This window comes from Lepisma saccharinum, chromosome 13, assembly GCF_977018435.1.
Source record: "Lepisma saccharinum chromosome 13, izLepSacc3.1, whole genome shotgun sequence".
Classification (NCBI taxonomy): domain Eukaryota; kingdom Metazoa; phylum Arthropoda; class Insecta; order Zygentoma; family Lepismatidae; genus Lepisma; species Lepisma saccharinum.
The window spans coordinates 24,329,345-24,347,712 of record NC_139241.1 but is presented as its reverse complement, the minus strand read 5'-3'; the positions used below and the strand labels follow the sequence as shown (position 1 = coordinate 24,347,712).

The following is an 18,368-nucleotide window of genomic DNA, read 5'->3' as shown; positions in this document are numbered from 1 at the left end:
GCACATACTTCTTTGTTTTCCCTTTAGCCTCTAAGTCCGGTACCACCACCGCTTGATCTAATTTATCCTTCGGCAGGCACGCATCTAGAAATATATGTCGGGGGAGGGTGTCTGAGCCAAGTGTTTCAGAAAAAGTGATAATAATAACATTAACGACAACAATTAAGCAAATGTTTAAATTAATGCATTAATATAATTCATAGGTCTATTCACTTGAATATGTAAATTAATCAATTCTATTATTGTTATTGCATGACATGTTACAAAGATGGTAGAAGAATAGTAATATAACAGCACGAATATTAGCTAATATTTAGCTTACGTGTAGTTAAGGACATGTTACAAAGATGGTAGAAGAATAGTAATATAACAGCACGAATATTAGCTAATATCTAGCTTACGTGTAGTTAAGATCGTCAAAATCTGCATAAAAACAGCTGTCCTGGCAAGAAAATTATTGTCAAAAATGTTGATGAATTGAATATTTGCTGAATAACAAAAAAAGATGTTACATCCAGTTGACGAAAAATAAAGTTCCTGATGAATATTTTATGCTCATTATTATAAGTAGTAGCGTACATAAAACTTCATACTGTCATTCAAAGCAGTATGATCCCAATAGAATCCTTGTTTTCAAGTAAGTTCGGCAGGAATATGTAACCCTCGATTATGCTAAACAAATATATTTTTTGTTTAGCTAGAGCAAGGCTCCAGGAGGATGCAAGAAGCCTTTCCTGCAAAAGTGTATGTTTTACGAAGCGAAGAAACGTGACAAAACCACCACGTATGGAAGGCAAACCTGCATTAAGTTTATATCGCACGTTTACAGAGCCGTGCCTTCTGAAGTTATAAAAATCCCAACTTCAATGATTCTTTTAGACATGCTATAGTTGAAAAAAATATGTTTAGATGCACCCAAAGTGCATCATTATCAGATTATGCATTTAAAGTTTTATTGGAATCAACATATTTGTGTAAATTGGGTGCCTCCCGATGGCTTAGTAATAACGTCGAGGTCTTGTAATGAAGGGTGCTCGCGTCGATACTCAATGGAGTAACAAAGTGGATCGGATCGCACTTTAAACTGTAGGTCGGTTCGCGATTTAGCCTATTTGCGAATCAACTGGACTTAAAAAATATATATATATCAACCTTAAGAATATTAGAATAAACTATTTCACCCGCAGGTAAGTCAAATTTCACATATCCTTCTTCATCCTCGTTCATAGACTTCCTGCAATACTCTTGTGTTGCATCCCACCAGGTGCGAAAAATGTGAAGTTATTATTTCCCCGTACTGCGTTATTTCTTTTCATAACAGTAAGGCTAAATTCTCGTTTTATCTGAACTTTTAAACAACCACCCTTTCCCATGTATGTGTAAAATAATCCCACTCTGTCTCAGAAAACCTCTTCCTAAGATCAAATGAAGGAAACAACTCTCAAGTCTCAACAATTATAATTTTTTGCTTAAATTTCCTATCATTTATACAAACAGTAGCACATATCACGTCCTTTGGTGCAACGCTGTCAACAGCTAATGTTACTTTCCTCGTCCTAATAAATTTACTTCCAACCAGTGACGGCGCCAGGGAAATTTGACTGGGGAGGGGGGAAGCCTGGCAACAAAATATTGTAAGGGGGCAGTCACATTAAAACGCCCGAAAACACTACACATATATACATATATAATAATAATTATAATAATAATAATTATTATTATTATTATAATTATTATTATATTCATGTATGGTGTTTTGTGTTTGTCTTTTATTTAGAGTAGACGTTTACTGCCTAAATTTACTTCTTGATTACGAGTTTATCTCCACATGATTCATTTTAATAAAGACATTAATTCTTTTTTATTGGTAAGTTGCATTGTCTCTCGTGGCCTATTTCAGTATTGAAAGACATTCATAATTTTATAATTCATCGTCTTTCTTGAGATGAAACTACTGATTCAAATATTTAAGTTATAAGATAATAATATAAATGATGAAAATAATGCTTCTAAGAGTTTAATTTTCTTGCAAAATAAATGTGACGTTGGAAGAAATGAATCTTCTTAAGTATTAGAAACAATGTGAGGCACTTAGTGAAGTGCAATTCTCCTGTAGGAAAATTCTGCTCTATGTGCTTTGGAGAACACATTGCGCACCTTTGGTACGTCCAGGACTTGACATTTCTTCTCAATGGCAAGAACAGCCAAATGAGGCAGTTTGCATCCAGCATCCTGTTTCGAGCAAGCCTTTTCAAATATTTTAAGGACAACCATCTTCGTAACGATGAAGAGTTTTGGGCAAAATTTGTGTTTCACCTTTGAGGGAAATGTTATCACAGGATAAAAAAATCAGACAAATGTTACAGTTATCTCATAATTCAAGAAATATTCTGACCCTGGCAATACTTACTCTTACTCTACCACTCCAACGTATGTCTGTGCTATCCAATTACAGGCACTTATGGAGTTCGTGGGAAGAAGTTCTTTGATTTTGATATGTACGAGAAAGAGCGAAACTGCATCTGATGATTGAAGAGTGGCAAATCCTAATAAGCGTTCTTTTACCTGCCCGGGATAAGGTTTGCCTCAGACTCATCATCTCGAAATTCAAGTCCCTGAATAGTAAGAAACCGCGATGAATCCACAACAAATGACATGTAGTGTCGGTTTTTCTCCGACCACCTTTGGTCCTGGGTTTGATACCCAGTGGAGGCACTTTAAACTATAAGTCCAGTCCTGATTAGCCTTACTGTGCTTAAAGTGGACTTTAAACTCCAAATCAACCAACCAACCAAATCTTGAATCAACATTGAATGTATTTTAATAATTAGCGTTGTCACTAACGACCACGATTAGAATAATTTGCCCGTACTACAGATGATGTCTTGTAGTCCTGAAAATATTCATGATGTTTCAAAATCATCCACATTCAACAATTTTCCCCAGTTCTTAAGACTGGGTAAAACTTAGGTTAATCTCGGCTATTACAGGACATAAATGAATGAGAAATCACCTATGCCCGGGTCGGCGCTCGAATCTTGAACGAAAGTCACATACACATAGCTATATATATATATATATATATATATATATATATATATACACTAAACAAAATAATATTTGTGAATCAAGTTGGTATTATAAGCAGGAAAGTGATATCATGCAGAATACACCACTTTGAAAAGGTGAAAATAGTCATACTCTTATAAATGAAGTCTCTTATTATTCGATATTTAATTAACTTCAGTTGGTGGCCCCGGGTGGGGGGGCGAAGTGTCTGACATAGGGCGTCCCCCTGCCCCTCTGGCGTCGTCACTGCTTCCAACCCTCTAATAACTTCGCTGCTGATAGCCTCACCTTCGAAATGGAAGCTTGTATGTCGGCGAATAATACAAATAACTTGTGTTCACTGTTCCTCTTTCATTCAAAGTCTGCCGTTTTTCTTTTCAGCTTTTCCTGAAAAACTTCCTGTCAGCAAGCAAACCAAATTACAGAATTTTTATTGCCCCTCCCTTGCATGAACTTTTATCCCTACTTTAGGCCTGGATTTATGGCACGTACCCGCTACTGCAGGTCAACCTCCCCCTATGTTTGGTGTTTGCCCCCTGAAGCAACGGTGTCCATTGTTCAAAGCGAAACCTTTGTCAGTGGGGAACGGCGAAAAATAGTCTCGGAATACACCTTGGTCGTAAACAAGCTCCCGCCACCCTGACATTTCTGTCAGCTTCCCTCTGAAGTTCGATAAAACGACTTTCTGAAATGTGTTTAATAACGAGTGAAAATGTAGACAGTAGATACTACATGTATTTTTCTCATAAACTTGAAGGCTAAATTTACAGAATAAAAAGAACAGCTACAACGTTCCATCATCTGATTTAAAGAAAGGCTAATCGGGACTGGACCCATAGTTTAAAGTGGGGTTCAAATCACAATGTGCCTTCATCGGGTATCGAACCCGGGACCCCTTGATTACAAGGCGACGATGCTACCACTGTACCATCGGGGAGTCCCCATAGAACAAAGTTTCCTTCTACGACGATTATACAGAACTTAGTGCACTTCCTTCATTTGAATTATATTCTATATCAGCCTCAGTATTTCGTTATTACAATCCAAGGAATAGTATTCTCCTTAAATAAGAAATAAAGAAATAAAAAAAAAAAATCCATTGGAAATAATCTTCAAACGGACATAAAAAAATCGAATCCAACCACCTGTAGAATGCCTGAGGGAAACAACAAGAATTTTCTCAACAAAGACATATCCGAAGTTTCCATAACATTCTAATAATTTCGCAACCCGTGCAAATAATCATGTGGTAAAATCTTGTCGTGGTTCCCTGTAAACACTAAAATCACCAAATTACTTCTTTCCATATTTCCCGTATTTTCTCCTCCTCTTTAGCTCTCAGCTGTTCGGAGTGGGATAATGCAAGATTATTTGTTCCTAATTATCTCCTTCTCTTAGTCGTGCTTATAACTTGGACTCCTTAATAACTTTCCTAACAACTCCTTATCAATTTGTACTGCATGTTTCCTACAATGCTTTTCCTACTTCCTAATAACAATCACTTCTGTACACCCTTTCATGTAAAAATTAAATAATAAAAATAAACCATATCCGTCGGTCCGTTTATCTTTCCAACCTATAGAGCTGAGACTATTTTTACAAGATAAACGTCGGACGCAGACATTCCACGATTTTTTGGACCCTCCTTCCACCTTCTCTACCTGCCCTTTTACTTGATGTTATTCAGAATTGTATTAGTATCTGGAGTACTATCGTAACATAAAGTTATTAACCTGGAAGTTTTTTTTTTAAAAAAATGGGGAGTAACGCTGTGTTTCGAAAGAGTATAGGAAATAAGTTTAGTTATTCATTCATGCCTCTCTCTAGAAGAGACTTCTTATTTTGACTTAATACACGCTTATCAACGTTTCTAATTGAAATACTTTATTCCCAGCAAACAAGTATTTGAAACTGATTAAAAATTTTGCTTTTATTTTTTCGAGACATTCGAGACGAGACGAGACTTTTCAAAAGCTCGTGTCTCGTCTCGAAAACGAGACGAGAAAGGCATTCCGTCTCGTCCCGTCTCGAATTTCAAAAGGCTTGTCCCGTCCCGTGAGCAACACTAACTATCTTGTTTGATTCAAGTCTTTATTGTGAAGCTACATTATTTCTCACAGATCACACACACTCTTGGTTTTGAGAAGGTGCTTCAAACAAGATTGACATCTACATATGAAGATGTTTCAGTCCAGATGCAATTAAATATTGGTATACTCAATGCGATAATATCTACATCATGTTGCTTTAACTAAATGTTTGGAGGTATAATGACGAACAATTCTTCAGTGCTTAACTTGCTTGTTGTTGACCATGGCAACAGACGTTGCTAGGGAACTTTATTTTCATCCCAGAAACTACTAAGTGAATTATGCTAGACTGTTCGAATTTCAAAATATGAGCCTCATAATTTATTACAGAGGAGAGGTGGAATTCGAGGGGAATGACGGAAAACAATTATTTTTCAATTAAGTTTTAACTTGTGAAAATGACACAATACGTAAATATTGCTTTTCCAATTTAGTGTCCCTATTGAATCCGTTTACAGAAAACATCCAACTAACTAACTTGAAACGGTTTTTACTTACCCAGCTTATTATTAAGAAAGCAAACAGGAGACCGAACACACATAACGTTATGTTCAAGACTTTTCAAATAAGCGAACCACGTCGGCGAGCGCACGAGACATGTCGCTATTTAATTCGTTTATATGAAATATCTAAATATTTTGAAACGGACCATATGTACCAAGTATATTATTATGAAACTAGACAATAATATGTGTTAAATATTTGTAAAATATTAGAGCACATACACACAGAAGTGTTGTTTCCCTTCATCCAATACAACATGCACGCATCTTCAAAATCATTGAGATCATTGAGGAACCCCATCTATAACATGATTGCGCCCACAACGTGGCCGAAGGTCAAGCATGCGAGCGTACAAGACGTGGCCAATGGCCACGCCGAAAGTGCGCGAGTCCCGTTTTATAAAAGTCTAGGAGTTAGCTTGAAAAATAAATCTGAATTAGAGAGACATCTCCAGCAAAAAAAGAGAGAAAATATTATGGAATTTTTAAATCAGCGTCACAGCAACACAGTGGCAAAACAGCTGGACTGCGTTTCAAGCACTTCATAACAATCAAAATGTTCCATTGTCGTCGAGAATGTGGCCAAGAACTGTATGTGTAGTTTCAATACGGATCTACAACAATAATTTAAATTCCTACGTCTCGACACAAACTGCAGAGACAAATCTTGCGTTGTGTGTCCGATAGGTGGCGAGTTTTATGAAGAGTTGCTGAAGAATAAAGTTGTTTTCAAGACCATTGCTTCTTCTGAAAAATACTTCTGGCATTCCTCAACTTCAGCTTGAGCCTAACCAAAGGTTGAACAAAAGGGACCAGAAACACTATGCAAGTCATAATGAGATTATAATACGGGGTCATCGAAAAATGTGTCCGTGATTTCAAAATGACATACCTAAACTTATAGCAAACGTAAATTACCAAAAGATGCAGAAAACATTCAAGATTTTTACATTACCTACAAAGTTTCGATGTGAGCTCCCCCAGTTGCTCGGCAAACATCTAAGCGATAGTCAATCTCCGGCCATGTACGCTGAAGCATGTCCGGAGTCACAGTTGTTATCGCGGCGTTGATTCTTTCTCTTAAATGGTGCAGGTCTCGTATTTTTTCAGCGTAAACAATGTTTTTGAGACAACCCCAAAAGAAAAAGTCCAGAGGAGTCAGATCGGGGCTTCTAGGTGGCCACAAAACATAACCTTTCCTTCCAATCCAACGACCAGGGAACCTGTTATTGAGAGCTTCTCGTACAACGAGACTGTAATGAGGTGGCGCTCCATCTTGCTGAAAAATTACACTTATTCCCTTTTCTCTTTCAATGTCATCAATTTGTGTGAAAACATAAAGGTTGAGCATATCCAGGTAAGTGTCACATGTAATCGTGTTCTCGGCAAAAAGAATGGGCCTACAAAACCATCGTGCATTAGTCAACACCACACATTTAGCTTAGGCGAACCACAAACGTACTGGAAAACTTCATTAGGTTGCTGAGGCTCCTATATTCGACAATTGTGACGGTTAACACATCCGTTAATGTTAAAGGTTGCTTCATCACTAAAAACAATTCGGTTAAGGTAACTTTCATCGTCGTCCATCACATTCAGCATCATCACAGCAAATTCGACGCTTTTCGGTCAGTCAGTTTCCTTAATTTCATGTCTTAGCTGGATTTTATAAGCATGAAGTCTCAGACGTTTATGAAGCACATTATGAATAGTTGTTTTAGGGATACCAAGTTCTAAACTTCGTCGAACGATGAACTTTTTAGGGTTGCGAAAACATGATTGTCTCAAACGCTCCACTTTCTCTTCCGATGTTGGCGGTCGGCCTGGAGATTTGTTAATGTTCACGCTTCCAGTTTCCTTAAACTGATTATACCAAAGAACAATGGTTTTGTCTGAAGGTCGATCTGTGTAGCAGGTACGCCCAAACAGACGCTGTAATGTAACAATCGATTTGAATTCAGCGTACCACAACACACACTGCGCTTTCTGCTGTACACTCGCCAATATTGCAGTGAATGACTGATTAGTGAAACAGGCGGCGTGCGGCGCGATAGCGTCTGCGCATGCTTCTAGCGACTTCAAGGTCAACACAATGATAAATAACAAAACTCGTACACTTGTTGTACAGTTGCTTCTTGATTTTAAAGAGATCGCTTGCTTTTTGATCATACAAATTACAACTGAAATCACGGATACCTTTTTCGATGACCCTGTATAATAAATACCATTTGACAACGGAGATCATATTTCATTTGTTGTTTAGTTTGTGACCCATATTTTAATAAAAAATAAAAATACGTAAAAAATAACAATAATTTTATAATTAGGCGTAACCGATTTCTCAAGAGGGGGAGGGGGTAAACTGACCTTCTTGTGATGTCCCTTTTTTGGTCAAAATATTATGGCCACCCTACTTAAAGATCACTTAAGAATAGTTCACTCTGATTCTGATGATGCAGTGCGAACAGAAGTGAGGCTGTAGCTTCGCAATGAAGATCAACAATTCTACAGTGACAGCATTAATAAACTGTACTGTCGTTAGCAGACGTGTATTGATCGCCAGAGAAATTATGTGGAAAATACGTATATTGTGTAGATATGGAGAATAAAGTTTTAGAAAGTTACCCGCATTTCTTTTATTCAAATAAATTCAACAGTTTTCCAATAAATTAGGAGGCATTACTTTTCAACATACCCTCGTATAAAATATTTTAAATTGAGATTACAATTTTTTCTTGGATGTAGGTATTGCTTGCATTGAATAATTATTTCTCTTGTAGTGTACGAATATTAGAAACATATAAACACAATATTACAAGTCATATTGAGATTACAAATGCTTATTGTTAGCTATTTACTGAAAATTACGCTGTTAATTGCTTTTAAATTTTGGCCTTCCAGTTTTACGGACTCCTGCGTTTCTTTTTTTGAACTCCACAAACAGTTCATTCAGATTGCAAAGAATGAGCCGCTTTTGCTTATGAACTTTAATATTATATATTTTTACAGATAAACAATCATTCTTGCCTGGACAGATTCGATTGAAATCATCAGTTTTGTAAAATTCACAGACTTTATTTACAGTCTCTGGTTCAATGACATCACCATGTCTCTTTCCTAGTTCTGGTGGAATGACTTGATCTTTCACTAGCTCTCTCGTCAAGCTTACCAGACGCCTGGGCACATTGAACTCTGCAGCTATTCTCTTTCGAGAAATACTTTTCAGCACACCCTCGCATATAGCTATACTTTACTGCAGATCCTTTTCAGGATTGTAATGTTGTTTATTTACATCCCAAATTACAGTTTCCAGAATTTTAACGCAAGATAATTAAATTAGTCATACCTTATTTAATGCGAATTATTGATTTTTTTCATGAGTTTTGCATGACCGTATCTCTTAAAGCAACTGAATCTCAAACTAAAAACTTTAACTAAAGTTACTTACCATACAGTACTGTATTGTGTACAAATTTCAGATTTCTAAACAACTGCGCACCAGAGATATTTAGCCCTGAACTTGGAATTTCTTATCAAAAACTACATGTTTATGACCCTGTAGAAAGAAAATTATTAGTCTCAAGCTTCAAATAATTTTGACATACACTATTGGTACACAGATAATTGAAAAATAAAATTGAAGTGTGAAACAAACTGCCTTCTCCCTAAAAAAATATCCAAAAACGACATTTTGATTGATTTGGATAGACAATTTTGACCTTGAAATTTATTATGAAGGAATAATATTTATAATATTATACACACATATAATTGTTGCTAATAGAGTGCTTAACATCACAGATTTCGTCTCATTGTCCTAGGTCTTACCAGAGCTGAGATAAAAAGAGTTACCGATGATGCATAAGAATGGAGAAAATGACGCGCGCCATAAAAAAATAATGTCCGCCATCTTGAAATCAGTGATATTAAAAATAAATGAATGAATTTTTAATTGCAAAATGTTACTGAACATGTAAAGGGAAAAGTACAAAGAACACATGCTTTGATGTATTGAAGTGTAAAATGTATGAAACGAAAGAAAACCTACCGCAAGCATCCACATTGCATGAAATGACACCACCACCTTGCTTACGACATGAAATTGACTTGCATGTTTCCCCCCTGGCCCTTTATTTGGGGGAGGGGGTGATTGATTGATTGATTTTCCGTCTTTTTTTGCCGCTTTTGTAATCGCGACGTTGGAGATGAATGGTTATGACATGATGAACGGACCATAACAAACACAGGACCAAACAAGACGCAAGTCCCAAAGAGGATTATACTTGCTGTGAGGCCAGGCTTCTGGGCCTCGTTAGCTTGCTAGACAGAAGTTAGGTGGGGGGAGGAAGTGCTCCTGAAAGTCTGCGGCTATTGTTTGGAAGGCTTTTCTGAAACTCACCTGTACAAAGTAGAGGCAGTACCCATGGAAGAGGGCACCACCACTCGGCGCTGGTCTTTCAGCACCCCGGATACAATCTTCTTGGCGGCGAATCTCATCGACATGCTGGGAATCCTGGAGGCAGACACAGAGAGGCATTAGTTGGGAAGAACGACTACTTTCTTCGTATCACAATTATGGTTATAAACTAGAATCATACACAAATACACTATATATATATCGGCATGCGGTGCTAAATCAGGCAGGGGAACAGGTGACCTGCACTTGCCCCCTCCCCTCCCATACTTGTCGTAATATAATACAGTAGATAAAGTAAAATTCAACCCTCGTTGAAATGAACCAAATAAACATACGATACACATGTTACAAATTGTCAGAAGTGACATACATGATGCACGTTAAAATTATGACAATGCCAATGTTAAAGCAAATATGATATAGCGTGACTGTACACAGTCGCTATAAATTGCGTAACGTAAGCAACGTATTTATGTATTGTTGCTGTTAGTTTTTGAATTAGCAACTAGTACAAATATATTATTTGTTTTAAGAAATAAAATACAGAAATCTACTTACAAATTGGTATATTACACTATATCCCATAATACATCATTAGAACAGTAACCGTATTAATGAAATTTCTTTCTTCTTATCAAAGGTTTTTATCATTAATACAACTTAATTGTGAATGTTATAGAAGATGACAGTCACAATAACCTCCCTTCCTGGGATGAAGAAAATATAGCCATCATACTTTGGTGGCTTAAAAGATACAAGATCTTAAATATATACATCGAACAGTTACATAACTTTCAAATATTCAACATTCAAAACAACATTTAATACTATAACAAATCTTTCAAAGAATGACAATCAATTCGAAACTACGTTGTTACCCTTGCGCACCTATTTGTTAACATTCAACAACAACTCGTGTTTCTTCTCCAATGAACAGTCGAAGGGTTTGATATTTTTAAAATTGTGTCTCACTTTATCTGCTGTCCATCTAAAGACACCAAGTTCACAAAATTGTTCTTCACTTTCTCCACCAAAAATGGCCACACATATAAGTCATAAAATTTATGGGTAGTTTTGTTCAAGGCAGAACGTCTTGCATGAATCCTAACCATAACCAAATCACCTTGAATAATTGTAGGGGTTTCTGCGTTTGAATGAGTCTTCTTTCTGGATTTTAAACGTTTCGTTGTTTCAATTAACTGAATGTATTTAGCTGTCCAAGACAATTCTTTCATCTCTTCAGGCCAGTCAATAACAGAAGTTATTTTATCCTGAACTTCCTCGTGTAGAAAAATTTCAGCCGGGGTGAAATCAACAACCTCGTTATATGAGTGATTTAGTAATTTTATAACATTTGTTAAAACTTTGGACCAAGATGTATGGTTGGTTTTACAAAAGAGTCTAAGCAAACGAATGATCTCTTTATTATGTCTCTCAATTGGATTCTCATGAGACGAATATGGTGAAGTGAGAATATGCTTTACACCAATTGACTTCAAAAAATTTTCCCATTCATTGGATTTAAATTTAAAATTTAAATTTAAATTTAAATTGTGATCCATTATCCGTTAACATAACTGTACACATAGGATAATGATGGAAATAACCTAAGTTAATTCTGTTGATAATTTCTCGAGTTGTTGCCTTCCTGAGAGGACAAGCGATAACATATTTGCTGGTCAATTCCACAATAGTCAGAATATGTTGGCATCCTTGAGATAATGGCAATGGACAAATCAAGTCTAAAGATAAGAACTGATGTAATTTAAATAAATCACGTGAAGCTCCTCTTTGGTAATATGTTGTGTTTTTTTATTTCGTCCTTTCACATTCCACACAATCACTTAAATATACCTTTACACTTCCTCTCATTTTAGGCCAGAAATAGAATTTAGAACACTTCTTATAAAGCTTAGAAAACCCAAAATGTCCAGCTAAATCATGTTGATCATATAAAACTTTCTTGACAGCTGCTTCAGGTACAAAAACTCTCCAATGATTCGAGTTGGCAGATCTACAAAACAATATAATTTTATGTATTTTAAATATTCCCTTAATCTCAAAATGGTCTTCACCTTTGCTTAACATAGAAATTATACGTTGACATAATTCATCTTTTTGTTGTACTTTCATCCAATACAAAATGTTTTCTTTTTCAAGTAAATCAATATCTGTGCAGTTTACATGTAAAGTGGAAGGAAACAAATTGTTTTGTGACTTAATTGGATATCTACTTAACGCGTCCGCGGCCGTATTTGCAGAACCACTAACATGCTGAATTGTATAATCATAATTTTGCAATTTCAAAGCCCATCTATTAAGCCTTTGATTTAACGATCTTGCTGAATTTAACGAAGAAAGTGATTGATAGTCACAGTGTATTACATATGGTCTGTCTAATATACATATTGAATTTTTTCCACGGAAAAAAAGGATGGCAAGACATTCTATTTCATGCACAGAATATGTTAATTCTGAACCTCGCAAGACTCTGCTCGCATATTGGATAATCAAAGTTTCACCATCGTCAGAATATTGCTATAAGACTCCACCGATTCCTATTTTACTGCCATCAGTATTTACATGGAAAGTGTTGTTCAAGTCAGGTTGAGCTAACATCTCCGGAGACAAAGGCAATTCCTTCAGACGTTTAAATGCCTGGAGATGTGCTTCATTCCATTCCCATTTCTTATTCGTTCTAAGTAAATCGTATAAAGAAGCAGCAATCATTGCAAACTTATCCACAAATTTTCTCCTCCAATTTACCATTCCTAAACATTTTCTTAACGCCTTTCTGTTTGTTGGAGTAGGATATTTAGTTATTGCTAGATTTCTTTCTGGATCTATCTGGTTTCACCTGATACTATGTGTCCAACAAATTTCACTTCAGTTTTACAAAATGTGCACTTCGATACATATTTACTTCTTTCAAAGTTTTCAACACATAGTCCAAATGTTATAAATGACTTTGCAGTGATGATGAAAATATGAGAATATCATGCACATACACTATATGAAATGAACTGGTATCATTGCCAAACACTTTATGCATTCTGTCGACAAAAACACTAACAGCACTCTTAATACCAAAAGGCAAAAATGAAATTCCATTAAAATACCACGATATGAGAAAGCTATGAACTTAAAAGATCTAGGTGTCAATGGTATTTGAAAATATCCACAAGTTAGGTCAATCGTCGAAAAGAATTTTGCGCCTCTCAACCTAGGCAAAAGTTCAGATATAAGTTCAACCTGTGTCATGGGTGAAATTACATGTTCATTCATCTTCCTAAAATCAACAACAGGACGCCACAATCCACCTGCCTTTGGAACTATGTGGTGAGGGTTCCGGTATGGAGAAGTACTTTCATGAATTACTCCCCATGTTTTCCATTTCATTAATTCTTTCTCCATGTCATCTCGCGTAGCGAATAGAATAGGGTACGTAGATTCCACTATAAGTTCATTCGTTGTATGTCATAAGATTCCACTTTGGCTGCCTTTGGTTGATACACATCTTGATACTTCAGCAATGAATTAAATAAATTATCAGCAACTCCAGCTTCACAATATTCGTTGCCATAAACTTTCTTATGGATGTCTTCTTCAGAAGCTAGATAAGCAGAATCATCCACATGAGAATATTCAAATGTCAAAGTTTAACAAGATCCAGTTACCGAATTTAACGAGCAAGTATTATTTGTGAAACTCGGAACAAAATGAGCTGATACTTCCTTACCACTTGAATGAATTAGTTCATCACTAGACATAGGATAATTAATTATAGCCTTGTACTGCCACAAAAATGGTGCTCTCAAGATCAAATCGGCATGAAATTGTTTAACTATATATAAACCCACGTAGAAAAATTAATCTCCTAACTGCATGACGACATATTTAAAACCTACAACTTTTATACGTTGCTCACCAGCGAAACAAGCCAACTGAATTCCTTGTATTGGTTTCAGATTTATACTTGGCAATATAGAACTTAGAGTGATCCAAACCTTGTAATCCAACAAATTTCATTGACTACCAGTGTCAATTCAACAATTTAGAAACAAGTCACAAATTCTTCCCTGTATTTCTGGTGCTTCAAGTAAAGGTGTAGGAGTTCCTTTATCTGTAACAGTCCAATCAGGCTCTGAATCAAACCACTTCAATAAAAATGCAACAGGTAAAACTTCTTCTCTATCAACGCCTAAATAGTTAACCCTATTAAAGTCACCAAGACAAGACTTAACATGCAAAAGGTAAGGATCATAATTACAAGTAAGCTCCATGTGGTCATCCTCTGGCAGGGCGAATTGGAGCGCATTTCCCCACCTTAGTTGTTTAACAACTAGTCTAGTAACATTAGTTACTGAGGAACATTCTTGATTTAAACTAATGTCATTGCAATTCATTCCATTTCAGAAACTTTCGTTGTTCCTTGCTGAAATCTCTGAGTTAGTCACCTCGCAATTCTGTATTGGTCGGACTTTGAAATCTGCTATTTCTGTATCTAGGTGCATCTGTAATATTGCCATTACTAGCGTTCCTTTGAGTGGTTGTTCTTCGATTGTTATTATGAAAGTACAAACTTCGATCGTTAACTTGTCACCTAAACCTCCCTTGGTTAGCTCCAGATTGCCTATAGTTGTTTCTGAGATTCCTAACAGCTGGTTGGCCCATACATCTCTCTGACGCTACAGTTTGAGTAGACGAATCACTGCATGACTTATTTTCCACAGACACTTGTCTTACAAAATGCCTAGATTTTTCGAACTTATTCGAGTTGCACTCCCCGCTTATATAATCACCAGGTAGTGACAAAAATTTGATTTTATAGGTAGAATATAAGTCTATTGTCCTGAGTTTTTGTGTTAATTGTTTAAGGTTGGAAATTTCGTGACAACCCACATTCTTAGAAACTGTTCTGGCAATTGCTTCAGAATTACTCTTATTATTTCAGCTTGGTTAGACTTTTCTACAAGGTTGCAATAAGATGAATATACCTTCAATGCGTACTCTTCTAATGATAAAAAAGAAGATGTATTGTATTTACGAGAAAGCAAAACTGCCAGTTGTCTCTCTAACAAATCATTCGAAACAAATTGGTCGAGAAACTTGCATACAAAATCATCATATGATAAGAAATTCCGCCTTTCACTATTGAACCAATACGCTGCAGTATTGTAGAAACATTTGTGAATAACTTGCAGGCGATATTGAAAAGATACAAATTGTAAAAGATCAAATTTAACATTGTTGTCAGCTGGTCTATAAACTCCCTAGCTGATTGTTTCGAGACGTCACCTCCAAAACATGGTAACTGGCTTAGCTCATTTACACGAATAACTTTATCCGTGCATTCTCCAAATGGGTTTCCTGCAGAAATATTTGTATTAAATTCTGCACACAAAACAAAACTCGTTTGATCCAAAATTTGGAGACTCAGAATTCCTAGAAGCAATGTTAATTGGCTCATTCAAAATGTCATTTCTGGGAATGTAATTTTGATTACAAAACATCGGACTAATTGAAGTTGTAGCATTTGTATTACCAGCCACAGTATATATTGGTTTCTCATATAAAGATGTATGCTGAAGATGCAAGATGCATTTGTGAAATTGGATTATTTGAATAAGCTTTCGTTGTACAACATTGAGCTTCATTATGAAAACTGGCTTTCAGAGGACCTCCACAACCATAATGGTTAGTAGAACAAGGTTCATTGTAATGCACTCTACATGTATTCTCCGAAAGTGAGAAGTCCTTATTGGTCAACGGATGTGTAGCGAAATGAGCAGGTGATTCGATGAGGATCCCACAAATAAGATGTATTGGAAAGCCTATAGGTAAAATCAGTTCCTAAACAAGTAGCGTTCTGACCTGATTTAAGGTTAAAAAAAGGTAAAGTGCTCCCCTGTCCTTAGCACCAGGCCATGAAGGCGTATAGGGAGTGTGGGGGTAACGCCTGACCTGATTTACGTTTAGTAATTGCAGGTACATCAATATCAGATGAATCATAACCGGAAGAACCAACACCACGTTTGTCACTTCGAGCACTAGCCCGAAATTTAACATTTTGTGACCTTCGATTTGAATTTGTGTTATTTCTTTGACAAGCCACAGGCTCAGTTTGTTTTCTATTTCCATCCTCTTCGCTCAGTTCTTCTCTTCTATTCAAAGTTTGGTTAGCAACTCTGTTTTGATGGCATTGCCTTGCTCCAAAGAAATAACCCCATCTCTAAGGTTATTTATCAAGGTTTCAGAGCTACATGTAGCAGTCTGAACCACCTTCATTCTATCTAAATCCGCATATGATGTTTCAAACCTAACCTCATGTTGAGTAAATTTCTCCATAATTTCCTCATTGCAGACTTCCAACTTTGCCAACTTTCCGTGATGACTCTTCATTTGTTCTTGAATATCTGAAACTTCGACATTCATTGTACTAATACCTTCATCCAATTTATACCTCAACTCACTGCTAACATTTTGACAAGTTTGGGCAACATCTTGTAACGAATGTTCAATATGATCAAGCCGGCCGTTAAACCTAACATTATGCTGCTGTAATTCATTTCGAATGGTTTGAAACTTCTCTTCTAGATTTTTATTATTTTGTTGCAAATCCTTTTGCAACATTTCATTATTTTGTGCAATTCACAGCGAATGTTCTGTTCCAACTTTTCTTGAAGATTTTCATTATTTTGCTGCAAACTTTGGGTAACGGTAACTTGAAATGCAGCAATAATCTTGTCCAAATTGGGATTCACTGTACTTGTATAAGATTTTAACAAAAATGGATCAAAATCTGGTTTACAAGATTTACAGAAATATCTTTCATTAGAAGAACAAAATATTACCCAGTGCATTACAGTCAAACCTCTACACTCCAAATGTTCCCATTTATTGCATATATTCATGTTTGTTCACTAGTTTCCAATGACGAACTTCTGATTTTCCGTTTCATCATATTCGAAATGAGCCCAAAACGAGGTCTTGAGCTTTAAATGTTTAAATTATCTGTCTTTAAAATTGCCATAAATTCTAATAAAAATAATAATAAATAAAGAAATAAAATGTGTTTACGTAAACTTTGGATTAAAAAAACAGAATACCTTGTCTGTTCTTCTAAAAAGGAATTCTCTATCCCCAATATATACATTATCATTATATACAATATATATGAAAAACGAATTTTGTACGTACCGCAGATGAAAAATGTTCCTGCGCCACCGAACGCACCAATGCACCATCCAAGTTCAGAAGTTCAGCCCCCCGAAAAAATTCCTGCGTACGCCAGTGATGGCAAAGTTATTCAAATCAACATTTCCCTGGTAACTGCCAACAAACTATAGAAAAACTGCAGAAATATTGTATCTAAACTGATTTGTGTTTAGAAAACCATAACTGAAATATATTTTATTTTTGAAAAATTAAAATATGCTTTTTAGAAATTGTAAAAGGATACCGTTTCACCGAAATTAGTGACATCTCAGCCTTCACCTTGTACTATAATACTTGTACACCAATAATAGAATACTGCTCTCCCGTCTGGTCCATGGCATGTCCCACTCAGCTCTCCAGAATTGATTCTGTTCTTAACTTTTTCCTGGCTATAGTTCGTTACAGGGTTCCCTCATTACGCAACTTTCCAACACTACATCTCCTGGCCTTTCTAAACCTACAGACTCCCTATCAGCGCCGTTTACTGAACGATTTTAGGTATCTTTACAAAATTGTCAATGGCAAAATCCGTTGCAACACACTCCTCCAGGAATTCCACTTTCGAGTGCCTATGCGCTCAACACGCAACACAAATCTATTTTACACAAAAAAGCCAAGACTGGAAATTCAAAAAAGATCGCTCTTCCACAGACTTCCCACTCAATATAACGACCTCCCATCAAGTGCTGATGTATTTTCCACAGAATATGCCTTTCGGTCAACCATCAGAAGATATGTTGCTAAATAATATTTAATTGTGCTATCTTGACTTATTTATATTAATATTTTGTCTTATTTTGCTATTTTTATTTTTGTTATTTTTGTTATTTTCATTGTTACTGATTTCAGTGTAAAATGGCTACGTGCTGTATCTGAAATTTTCTCAATAAATAAATAAATAAATAAATAAATATAGTGTCGTGGGAAAACGTAATCCCTCAATAAAAGATTACCCCCCACCCCCTTTTGTGGATGAATCACAAATAAATTCTTGCCAGCTCGATGGTCAATGTGGTCAACTTTGGATCCCGTCAGTAAGTTCCCCTAGTTCGAATCACGTCGTGGGCATAT

General features: G+C 36.1%; 1 protein-coding gene across 2 annotated transcripts in view; it reads right to left on the bottom strand.

Annotated features, from left to right (window-relative positions):
• LOC145996901 (estradiol 17-beta-dehydrogenase 11-like) overlaps positions 1-18,368 on the bottom strand; it is a 243,368-nt gene that overhangs the window by 9,478 nt on the left and 215,522 nt on the right. For both annotated transcript variants that reach the window (XM_083133463.1, XM_083133464.1), the window contains exon 7: positions 10,062-10,175. In XM_083133463.1, the coding sequence (XP_082989589.1) occupies positions 10,062-10,175 (114 nt within the window). The remainder of the gene's footprint in view (positions 1-10,061; positions 10,176-18,368) is intronic.